Source organism: Mandrillus leucophaeus, unplaced genomic scaffold (assembly GCF_000951045.1).
Source record: "Mandrillus leucophaeus isolate KB7577 unplaced genomic scaffold, Mleu.le_1.0 Scaffold109, whole genome shotgun sequence".
NCBI classification, from domain to species: domain Eukaryota; kingdom Metazoa; phylum Chordata; class Mammalia; order Primates; family Cercopithecidae; genus Mandrillus; species Mandrillus leucophaeus.
Genome location: NW_012099098.1, coordinates 1,890,385 through 1,902,337, shown reverse-complemented (window position 1 = coordinate 1,902,337; position 11,953 = coordinate 1,890,385). Strand labels below are relative to the sequence as shown.

Below are 11,953 nucleotides of genomic sequence, written 5' to 3'. Positions count from 1 at the left end.
CATCCCTGCCCAAGTGCCCCAGGAACAGCCACCCCACTCAGCTGTCCCCACCTCATGTTCCCGCAGCCGCCATGCAGCAGATGCTGACGGAGAGCTGTAAGAACCGGCTCATCCAGATGGCGTATGAATCTCAGAGGCAGAACTTGGTCCAGCAGGCCTGTTCCAGGTAAGGTAAGGAAGAGGAGTCCCAGGTGAGGGGGTTGGGGGAGCTGGCTCAGGGCCCAAGACCGTGGGATGAGAGCTGGGCACTAAACCTCCCGCCCTGGTCCACCCCAGCCTCCTATCTGCCATTAGGGGCAAGTGATGGCTGCTGTTCCTGAGTTTTCTAGCTGGATCCATGATTCAGCATTGGGCTGTGTTAAAGTAGTAACAGTCACTCCCATTTCTTGTGCACTCCCTGTGTGGCAGGCACTCAGCTAAGCGATGACCCGCATTCGCTGATTGATTCTAGGATGGACTGTATTGTTATTAACCCCATTTTACAATTGGGTTTCTCAGGTTCTGAGAAACTGTGTAACACACCCAAGGAAGCGCAGCCAGCAGGTGGTGGAGCCAGGATTTGAGCCCAGCAGAGGGGAGGGGTGTGCTCTTGACTGTGGTACCCTCGTTAGTGTCCGAGGACTCCCACGGTTGGGAGTGGGATGCCCTGGAGGGATAAGCGAAGGGGTTGCTTTCATGCTGATGGCCGCTCTGGGGTCCGGCTCCCTGTGCTCACTGTGGCACTGTGGGTTTGTTGGAGGTTCCACAGGCACCCAGCAGAGCCAGTGGGGAAAACTCAGTCCGTGCTCAGGATCCCCAGACAGGGACAGGCCAGCAGCCCTGGATGCCCTGTTTCTCCTCCCATGCAGGTGGCTGGCACAGCTGCCACCCTCCAGGGCACCTGAACTGTGCCAGCCTCCTCTGGGTCCCTGCAGATGTGGGAATTTCTCGCCCGTTTCCTGATACATGACACTGTGCTTAGGAGTTGCAAGCACAGGGGTCAAACAGACCCGCCCAGGTCCCACTTCTCCTTACTAACCGTGAGGTCTCAGGGGAGCCTCTTTCCTTCCCTGGGCTTCAAATTCCTTATCAGATAAATCATAGTACCTACCCGTAGAGTTGGTGGAGGATTTGATGAGTGTTAATGAGCATGATGTCTAGTGCATAAAGGTCCAATAAATACTTGCTATTGTTGTGAAGCAGGGACCTCACTGGAAAAAAAATAGTTGCTATTATGAAATAAACAAAACCAAGATGGTGGCTGGGCGCAGTGGCTCACACCTGTAATCCCAGCACTTTAGGAGGCCGAGGTGGGTGGATCACCTGAGGTCAGGAGTTTGAGACCAGCCTGGCCAACATGGTAAAACCCCGTCTCTACTAAAAATACAAAAAAATAACCAAACGTGGCAGTGGGCGCCTATAATCCCAGCTACTTGGGAGGCTGAGGCAGGATAATTGCTTGAATCTGGGAGGAAGAGGCTGCAGTGAGCCAAGATCATACCACTGCACTGCACTCTAGCCTGGGTGACAGAGTAAGACTTCATCTCAAAAAAAAAAAACAATAATAATAAGATGGTACCAAAGCACAGACATACTTGAGGCTGCAGGTTCTTGTGCCCAAATCAAGGGCTGCTCCCTGCTTCCTGCCCAGGGTGAAAATGCCAGGAAGGACAGTTTTGTCACACTTCGGTGGCTCACCACCCTTGGGAGTCAGGAGCTCCCCACCCATGGAGGTGGGTGGGCAGAGGCCAGGCATCCATTTCGGGGGGTGCTGTGGAGGGGATTCTGGTGGAGGGTTGGGTGAGAGGACCTGAAAGCATCTCTCTCCCAGCTCCTGACTCGATCCCCTTCCCCGCAAGGCATGGGATTCAGGGAGACTCGATGTCTGTGCCCCACCCAGGGCCCGGCTCCCAGCAGGTACTCCGTGAGTGTGGTCCAGTAAAGAACTGGGTTATCTTGATCTCCTCCAAGGGGCCTGGCACATAGTAGGTGCTCAGGAAACATTCCAAGAATGAATGAATCTGTTGTCTTTCTGGCAGCATGGCCGAAATGGATGAACGATTCCAGCAGATTCTGTCGTGGCAGCAAATGGATCAGAACAAAGCCATCAGCCAGATCCTGCAGGAGGTGAGTCCTCGCCCAGGGCTTGAGGGCCGGGGCTCAGGAGGGAGGTTCAGGAGCCAGGACAGAGCGCCGAGCTCTACACAGAGCCCTTCCTAGACAGCGTGTGAGACCCCAGAGGTTTGTGACCATAGAAGTGTACAAGTGATCAGGGTGAGGGGTAGAGAGAGGCTGAGGGGGGACCCGGGGGATGGTCTTCTGGTCATTAAAATCCACAGAAGCACCTCCACCTGCTCCCTGGGAGGCTCCCACCTCCATCCTGTGTAGAAGGCTCCATTGGAAGGACTTAAGTGGCAGGAGGTGATGGTGACCACACCATGGAGGTCAGGCCACAGAGGGCGCTGTGGGACCTCTGGCCTCTTCTCATGTCTAGACCTGCTGTGCTGCTGTCTGTTCTTCCACCTCTGCGGTGCTCGGGAGGTGCCTGACAGGGCCCTTGAGTGGATGAAACGAAGGGCCCCGTGACTTCCTCCCCTTCAGTGTCCATATTACTCTGTTTAGTGTTTTTGTTTTCTTTTTTTGAGATGGAGTTTCCCTCTTGTTGCCCAGGCTGGAGTGCAGTGGCGTGATCTCAGCTCACTGCAACCTCCGTCTCCCAGGTTCAAGCGATTCTCCTGCCTCAGCCTCCCGGGTAGCTAGAATTACAGGCACCCACCACCACACCCAGCTAATTTTTGTATTTTTAGTAGAGACAGGGTTTTGCCACATTGGCCAGGCTGGTCTCAATGAACTCCTGACCACAGCTGATCCACCTGCCTTGGCCTCCCAAAGTGCTGGGTTTACAGTCATGAGACACCATGCCTGGCCTGTTTAGCTTTTTATTTTCCTTTTTTCTTTTCTTTTGTTTAAAGACAAGTTCTTGCTCTGTTGCCCAGGATGAGTGAAGTGATGTGATCACAGTTCACTGCAGCCTCAAACGCCTGGGCTCAAACAATCCTCCCACCTTTGCCTCCTGAGTGGCTGAGAATATAGGGCCACCACGCCCAGCTACTTTTTTTGATTTTTTGTAGAGACAGAGTCTCCCTGTGTTGCCCAGGCTGGTCTCAAACTCCTGGGCTCAAGCAGTCCTCCTGCCTCGGCCTCCCAAAGTGCTGGGATTATAGAGCTGAAAAGAGCCTGTTCAGCTCTTTCCTGCAGCCTCGTGGGAGTCTCGCCACTGCCTCCCTTCTTCCCTCCCCTTTCTCCCCTGTCCTCTGCGTGTTTATCATCCCACCCTGCTCCTTTCTTCCTAATTGCAATCTCTGTTCTAAAATGGTTTGACTTAGTGTCTGTGGAGCTTGTCTGAGGAAAATTCTCCATTTCTCAGAGGAGGCATCTGCCTTGTGGTTAAGTGGGGCTCGGGAGCTGGATATGCTTGGTGTGTGTCCCAGCGCCGCTGAGTCATGCCTCTCAGTGTCACTTTCCCCTTCTGTGAAACGGGGCAGTAAAAGCACCCGCACGGTCCACTGTGGTGGAAATTCAGGGTGTGATGCCGGAAGTGCATCAAGTAGAGGCCAGCCCGAAGCGAGCCCCTCATATCATCTTAAGGTTTACACAAGTGAGGTGAAATCTCTCTCTCTCAGAAGAAAACCCATCCATTAAGGTGCTCTGTACACAGCTTTTGCTTTTCACAGAGATGGGGCTGCAGGGAAAGGTGTGGGCACGGCCCCCTGCTGAGGGCTGGTGGTCTGTGTTGCAGAGTGCGATGCAGAAGGCTGCGTTCGAGGCACTCCAAGTGAAGAAAGACCTGATGCATCGGCAGATCAGGAGCCAGGTGAGCCCTGGGGCCGTGGTCCCTGGACCTACCCTCTCAGAGACTTGCAGAGTAGCCCTCCAGGGCGGCAGGTCACAGCAGTTGAGGTTTGAACCCCAGCTCCTTGGCTTGCTAGCCCAGCAAGAGGTCAAGGCCTTGCCCTCAGAACCTCGCTTTGCTCCCAGCCTTGTGTTGGGGCTGCTGGGAGGGTGCCTGGAGGCCTCCTATTCCGGGGTCTGGTGAGGGTCTTGCCAGTGAGCGTGGCCTGTTCGGGTATCCACCACGCCTGGGCCAGGGAGGGCGGTGCTGACGTGTGGCTTTGACTGCTCCGGCTGCCTCTGCTGTCGGTGCTCCTGGCAGGAGTTCCCCACTAGGAAAAGCAGCCAGTGCAGGCCCCGGCGCTCCTACAGCTCAGACCGACAGAGGCGTCTCGGGGGCATGTGGTATTTTCCCCAGAAGAGGGCAGGTGGGGATGTGAGCCACGGTGGCCCTGACACCTGCTGAAAAGTGACCTTGGCCCCGGAGGAGGAAGTCTTCCTCATAGACCCTCCCTCACGTGACAAGATCCCCCCTAGGCCAGCTGCTGACCTTCAGGCTGTCCTTGGGCAAGCCCCGCTATGTGGCCTGGTGGCCACCGCCTGTGGAGTGGGGCTGGGGCTGGGGCTGGGGCTGAGGTGAGCGTCAGGCTATGGGAGTGCTCCTGCATCATGTTCAGCACACTGAAGTTTGCATTTTTGCATGGTTTTTTTCTTTCTTTCTCTATTTTTCTTTCTTTTTTTTTTTTGGACCAATTTACCTTTTTAATTTCCCTCTTTAATTTCAGTTCCACATTGCCGGACATGAAGCTCATTCCTCTGACCAGGGGTTGGTGGTGTCATAGGGACTTAGGGATGAGGGTCACTGGGTCATGGGCACAAGATAGAGAAGTACTGGCTATGGGGTCTGACCTCCCCCTCCCCTGCCGCCCAGGGCTAAAATCCCCTAGACCCACCCTGGAGAGTGTGCAGGGGCCCCCACTTTCTCACTGCAGATGGTTTTCACCAGGTCAGCTGTTGCCCTTCAAACCCTGAGCTGGGGCATCCCAGAGAAAGGGATCTCTCACTTACCTGCTCTGTGTCCTTGGGCAAGTGACTTAACCTCTCTGAGCCTTTGTTTTCTTGTCTGTAAAATAGAGGCAATAATACCTCCTAACAGTCAGAAAATTGATGAAATATTACACATCAAGTGTGCAGCACAGGCCTAACACACAGTAGGTGCTCAAGACATACTAGCTAGTGTTACCATTGTTACTCAGTGACTTTCATTACCCTCTGTTCTCCCCTGCAAGAGAGGGACAAGAGAACTTGACCAGCAGGAGGCTGGGTGATAGTTCTGTCTGTGCTTTACTCTGGCCTGAATCCCAAGGAAAGCCCCCTCTCCACTGCACAAGCCTTTATCCCGTGCCCACTCTAGCACAGATCCTGTGCTGGGCTCTTTGGTAAACAGTGTTGGCCATGACAAACACGTTCGTGACCCCAGGAACGCAAGGCCATGAAGGAACGAATTCTTGTTTAAGCCCCTTGATGAGGTTCCCAGGCCTACAGGTTCCCCTCATTCCAGAGCCTCCCCAGCCCCCCCCAGAAAGGCTTCTTAGACCCCACTTGGTCACCAGAAAGTAGCAGCACAAAACTGAACTGTGGTTAATGTGAGTAAAAAAAAAAAAACCCTGTCTCGTCTTCTGTTTAGATTAAGTTAATAGAAACTGAGTTATTGCAGCTGACACAGCTGGAGTTAAAGAGGAAGTCCCTGGACACAGAGACACTCCAGGTATGTAGGGCTCCCTGCCCCTGCCCTCCTTCACGTGGTGAGACCCCCACCTGGTGCTCCCTCCCAGCCCCTGGGAGTCAAGGGCTTCTCCAGCAGATAGAGGGCAGAGCTCCTCTGTGGCTATGACACCAGAGGACACCTCCCAGCCCCAGAAGGCCCAGCGCAGGCCAGGGTTAGAGGTGCTCAGCCTGTTGCGAGGCAGGAGGGTCAGAGGAAGGAGAGTTTCATTGCCAAGGCTCCCCCACTCCATCTCCATCACTGCGTTTCCTGTGCTGGCTGCGGGCCCGCCGCTGAGCTCCTGTCTCTCTCTGTAGGCCGTGCTTTAGGCCCTTGGGCAGGCATCCTCCAGGGCTGGAGCTTTCGGGTGTCCCGGGATGTCTGGAGGAGAGGGCCCAGCCGCATCTGTGTAATTCCCTGCAGGCAGCATCTCTGGGGCTCCAGCCCGGGAGTCCCGCCCACACAGATGAGAGGGCAGCAGGGACTGGCAGCTGGCCTCCTGGACTGGATGCCTGGGAGCCGGGTGTGGCCTGGCACAACCCTGCTGTGCACCCTTGGCAGGTTGGGGAGGAGGGGCAGCCCCTTCCTCTCTCTGAACCTCAGCCTCTCCAGCTGCAGACGGAGGGCTGGATGGGGTGGTGTGTGAGGACATGTGCCCCTGCCAAGAGTTTGAGCAGAGCCTTCGGTCTGTCACTGTCCCTGTGTCTGTTCTCAGTGGAGAGGTCTCAAGCCGTCCCATGGACTCCTCAGTGCAGTGAGGGGTCTGGGGTCTGGATCCCTGGTCTCAGGTGCACCGCAGGTGTGCTGTGTGCCCTTAGGCAGGCGTCTGCCCCTCCAGGCCGTCTTCCCCTACTCCGTAAGATGACAGCGGTCCTCCAGGTCCAGCCTGTGCCATCAGGCCATTGGAGAAGGCTGAGCTAACAAGGGAAAGCCCTTTGTGAGCCTTGAAATGATCTTCAGAGATGAGAGGACTGGGGCTGTCTCAGAGAAGCTGCAGCCATCGTGCCTGGCGGGTGCCCTAGTCCCTGCCCATGAGTGCGGCAGGGCTCTGGCTGTCGGGGTCCCCATGGGGTTTCCAAGAGCAGGTGTGGGAGTGGAGCAGGGACCCCAGGCTCTGGTTTGCATGCACCTCCATTTGTTTGGGGCCCCACACCCTTCCCCACCATTTGCTTCTGCCCCTGTGCTCTGTTGTCTGGGAGACCAAGGCAGGCACCGGTGGCTTGTCATTTCTTTTGTTTGATGTTTCTTACCATCCCATTGTCATCAGTCACCAGGATCCCATGCCTGACTTAACCCCACAAGGAAGAGAGATGCAGGCTTAGGGGAAGGGGGGCAGAAGGGCCTCTTAGCTTTGTCCCCCAGCTTAGCCTGGAGGCGTTGGGCAGAGAACCGGGTGAGCAGGAGGCCAGGCCCTTCTCCATCCTGCCACCGCGGGCTCCTGCGCTGACGCCAGCTCACGGTGGTGTGGGGTGTGGTCTTGTTTGCAGGAGATGATCTCGGAGCAGCGCTGGGCCCTCAGCTCCCTGCTCCAGCAGCTGCTCAAAGAGAAGCAGCAGCGAGAGGAAGAGCTCCGGGAAATCCTGGTATGTGTTTGGCTTCTGTGCTCAGCATCACACACACGTTTACTTTTCTTTAACAGACTTGCCATTTTTAGAAACACCTGTTATTCAAGTAAGAGTTGTTCATCAAAGAAAAACTGGAAAGCACAAAGGAAAATAATTGCATTTCCAAGCATTATCTCCTGCCATTTGTTGTTTGTTTGTTTGTTTGTTTGAGACAGGGTCTCACTCTGTCGCCCAGGTTGGAGTGCAGTGGTGCAATCTCAGCTCCCTGCAGCCTTGACTTCCTGGGCTCAAGCAATCCTCCCACTCAGCCTCCCGAGTAGCTGGGACTACAGGCATGTGCCACCATGCCTGGCTAATTTTTTTTATTTTTCATAGAGATGGGGTTTCGCTGTGTTGCCCAGGCTGGTCTCCAACTCCTGGGCTCAAATGATCTGTCTGCCTTGGCCTCCAAAAGTGCTGGTTTTACAGGCATGAGCCACCATGCCCAGCCTCTTCTGCTCTTTTGGTGCATATTTTCCAAACATCGTGATGCATCTTGATAGCTATTCATGTGTGTGCCTTTTAAACGTGCCATGGTACATACCCTTTTCGAGCAGCCTGTTTCCGCACATTCTTTTCAAGTCATTAAACTATTCCTTGATGTCCTTTTTCAAGACTGTGCTTGGCCCCTATCGTTGAGTATGTGGATTACTTCTGGTTTGTAAACTTTTCCAGGTGATGCTGTCCGAATGCCTTTGTAGTCGAGTATTCGGGAATGGCCATGAGCATTCACTCCAGACAGGACTCGCTGTGTCCAGGGCAGGCCGTTTGATAAGTTTTTGGTCAGAGTGGCCCAGCCGTCCCCTGTCGCCTGATGGGTTTGACACTGGCACATTTTCAGTGTGGCAGAGGCCCCCTTAAGAGTGTCTCCTCTAGACCCAGTGGGAACCCAAGCAATGAGGACAGAGGCCAGGCCCACCATCTGGGGTGGAAAAGAACGAGTCGTTCCTGTGTCTCTGTGAATGCACCAGACGCCCTCTGAGCTGCATCCTAGGCCGGGCCCTGTGCAGGTTTAGAAGAGACCAGCTTCTTCTGGAGGCCTGAGCAAGCCTGTGCCCATCAGAGGAAGCTGCCTGTTCCTCACGGTGCCCTACTGCCATCTCCTACGCATCAGGTTACTTTGCAGATGGTGGCTTGGCGCTGTGCCGTAGCAGCCAGGAGCTGTGGCTGGTGCTCCTGCCCTTGTAGGCCTTGGGGGTCACCACCAAAGGGGGAAGCACCGTCCCAGCAGAACACAGCCCGTCCGGCTCCTGGGCGCTGGAAGAGTGGGGCTGCAGCCCAGACGGAAGGGAGCAGTGGGCGTGGCCGGGTCCAGGGGGCCCCCAAAGGGCAGTGAGGCCCAGCAGGGATTGGGAAACGCCTGCGCTGATCCCATTCCCCAGTCACGCCAGCCCTCACGGAGCAGCTCCGTTGTTCTGAGCATGGGCTCTGGAGTAAGACAGGCCTGGATCTGATTCCTGGCCCCACCCTGGGCAGGTTACTCATCACCCTGAACCTCAGTTCCCTCACCTGGGAGGTAGAATCTCCTTCACAGAGTTGTGAGGATTAATGAATGGCATCTTTCGGTGCACAGCATGGTCTGGCACATGGTCCTGTGAACACGTCAGCTGCGCCTGTTGTCACCGTGGTCGTTATCAGCATCGTTTGTTCGCTGCTGTATTCCCAGCACCTAGAGCAATATTCAGCGAAGAGTTATCGAATAGCGGAATAAAAGAATCATGTTCAGGCCGGGCACGGTGGCACACACCTGTAATCCCAGCACTTTGGGAGGCCAAGGCGGGCAGATCACCTAAGGTGGGAGTTCAGGACCAGCCTGGCCAACATGGAGAAACCCCGTCTCTACTAAAAATACAAAATTAGCAAGGTGTGGTGGCACATGCCTGTAATCCCAGCTACTTGGGGGGCTGAGGCAGGAGAATCACTTGAGCCCGGGAGGTGGAGGTTGCGGTGAGCCGAGATCATGCCATTGCACTCCAGCCTGGGCGACAAGAGTGAGACTCTGTCTCAAAAAAAAAAAAGAATCATGATCAATGGCACATTGATCATTTTTCAGCTCTGTCAGACAGTGAAGCCCACTCTAGAAGCTGAAGGTGTCCTTCGCACCTGTATCCCCCTTGCCTGGCACCCAGGAGGCAGCCCAGGCTGGGTAGTGCTTGCTCTCTCACAGGCAGACAGAGGGGGTACCTCCCACAGGGAATGGCAGAGTGTGGTATCAGGTGGCAGAAGCTCAGGTTCAGGTGCTCCCCCTGACCAGGTGTGTGGCGTCGGGCAGGTCAGCTACCTTCTCTGAGATCGTCTCAGCAGTAAATTGGAGAGAGTGATGCTTCCTGCTTTTCTCATTTCTATAGTTTAAACTATAGACAATAAGCGGGTGGGAAAGTTCTCTGTAAAATACTAACTGCCAGCCGGTCACAGTGGCTCACGCCTGTAATCCCAGCACTTTGGGAGGCCGAGGTGGGCGGATCACTTGGGGTCAGGAGTTTGACACCAGCCTGGCCAACATGGCAAAACCCCGTCTTTACTAAAAATACAATAATTAGCCAGACGTGGTGGCGCACACCTGTAGTCCCAGCTACTCAACCTGGGTGACAAAGCAAGAGCCCATCTCAAAAATGAAATGAACTGAAATGAAATGAAATAAAATTAAAAAGTACCAAGTGCTCAGAGGAGCATAGTTCATAACTATCATTGTTTTTTTGTTTTTGTTTTTGTTTTTTTGAGACGGAGTTTTGCTCTTGTTGCCCATGCTAGAGTGCAGTGGTGCGATCTCAGCTCACTGCAACCTCTGCCTCCCAGGTTCAAGAGATTCTCCTGTCTCAATCTCTCGAGTAGCTGGGATTACAGGCATGCACCACCATGCCCTGCTAGTTTTGTAATTTTTTTTTTTTTTTTTTTTTGAGATGGAGTCTCGCTCAGTCGCCCAGGCTGGAGTGCAGTGGCGCGATCTCGGCTTACTGCAAGCTCCGCCTCCCGGGTTCACGCCATTCTCCTGCCTCAGCCTCCTGAGTAGCTGGGACTACAGGTGCCTTCCTTCACACCTGGCTAATTTTTTTTTTTTTTTTTTGTATTTTTTAGCAGAGACGGGGTTTCACCATGTTAGCCAGGATAGTCTCGATCTCCTGACCTTGTGATCCTCCCGCCTCAGCCTCTCAAAGAGCTGGGATTACAGGCGTGAGCCACTGCGCCCAGCCTAGTTTTGTATTTTTAGTAGAGATAGTGTTTCTCTGTGTTGGTCAGGTTGGTGTCGCACTCCCGACCTCAGGTGATCCGCCCACCTCGGCCTCCCAAAGTGCTGGGATTACAGGCATGAGCCACCATGTCCGGCAACCATCATTGTTATTACAGGTTTTATTACTGTTTTGAAACTAACATTGCCTGCTTCATTCCTGGCAGACGGAGTTAGAAGCCAAAAGTGAAACCAGGCAGGAAAATTACTGGCTGATTCAGTATCAACGGCTTTTGAACCAGAAGCCCTTGTCCTTGAAGCTGCAGGTAAGGACTGCTGGTGCCTGCCCCGGCCAGGGAGCCCCGGGGACCTCCTCCCAGAGGTGCCTGTGGTACTTCCACCATGCTCTGTCTCTTGTTACCTTCCTGGTGACCCTAGCATGCCAGATCCTGTGCCAAGCCCCAGTGGAGACAGAAGTGAGAGCGAGGGAGTGTTCATTCTGGTGAGGGGGGTGACAAGGCTGGTCACTGCTGTGCGGGGCAGAGACCACTGAGCCCACAGTAGAGCGAAGCCTGTGCCAGGAGCCACTGTCTGCCCAGCACCTGCAGGGCGAGAGAGGCGGTTGAAACAGCCCCCTCTTGATAGATGTTCAAGTTGCTTACTATTTTCAGGTTTGCAGACAGAGCGGCAGTGAACCCCTGGGCCTGTCTTTCTCTGTGTGCCTACACATGAGTTTTTGTAGGAAAAATCCCGAGTACATTCTATGTATTAGGTTATGTATATTCAAACCCTTCATTTTCTGTTGTAAACAGGGGCTTCTTTTCTTCCTTCCCGCTCATGGTACACGTTTCTTGCAGGAAGAGGGCATGGAGCGCCAGCTGGTGGCCCTCCTGGAGGAGCTGTCGGCTGAGCACTACCTGCCCATCTTTGCGCACCACCGCCTCTCACTGGACCTGCTGAGCCAAATGAGCCCCGGGGACCTGGCCAAGGTAGGCAGCAGCCATCTGCAGGGAGAGGAGGGGCATGCAAGGCCGCTGTCCTGACCAGCCGGGGGTTGACCTGCTCCTTGTGTAGTCCTCAGTGAGGCCTGTCCCTACCTAATGGCCCAAGGCCACCTTGCTTCCAGACGGCCAGAACCCCTGCCCTTCTGCCCCAGACGCCTGTGTGTGCCCCACACACTGTCTCACTGCGAAATCCTGGGGAGGCGGGTCCTGCTGACCTGCTCAGACTGGATCTTCAGACTGGAGGGACAAGACAGGCCCTTGGGGATCCAGCCGCTGCCCTGCCTCATAGTGTCACAGACTGTCGTGGCCACAGCACTGCCTGAGCCCCTGTTCCTTTCTGGGCACAAGCTGAGCTCTTTACAGCACATTAATCCACTTATTCTTCAAAACAGAATGATCATCACTGTGCCAACTAACTTTGTAGCAGCTGCACGTGCTGGGCACCATTTTAAGCACTTTTTGTATTCAAACTCACTGAATTCTTCCGACAGCCTAGCGGGGTACATATCATTGTCATCTTTCAGATGAGACCCAGTAAGGCAAT

The 11,953-nt window shown here is 54.5% G+C and overlaps 1 protein-coding gene across 1 annotated transcript in view; it reads left to right on the top strand.

Moving 5' to 3' along the window:
- The window catches only part of LRSAM1 (leucine rich repeat and sterile alpha motif containing 1), a 71,720-nt gene that overhangs the window by 47,573 nt on the left and 12,194 nt on the right, over positions 1–11,953 (top strand). The window contains exons 17-22 of the mRNA XM_011988714.1: positions 2,019–2,106; positions 3,779–3,853; positions 5,558–5,638; positions 7,123–7,218; positions 10,633–10,731; positions 11,263–11,394. Of these exons, the coding sequence (XP_011844104.1) occupies positions 2,019–2,106; positions 3,779–3,853; positions 5,558–5,638; positions 7,123–7,218; positions 10,633–10,731; positions 11,263–11,394 (571 nt within the window). The remainder of the gene's footprint in view (positions 1–2,018; positions 2,107–3,778; positions 3,854–5,557; positions 5,639–7,122; positions 7,219–10,632; positions 10,732–11,262; positions 11,395–11,953) is intronic.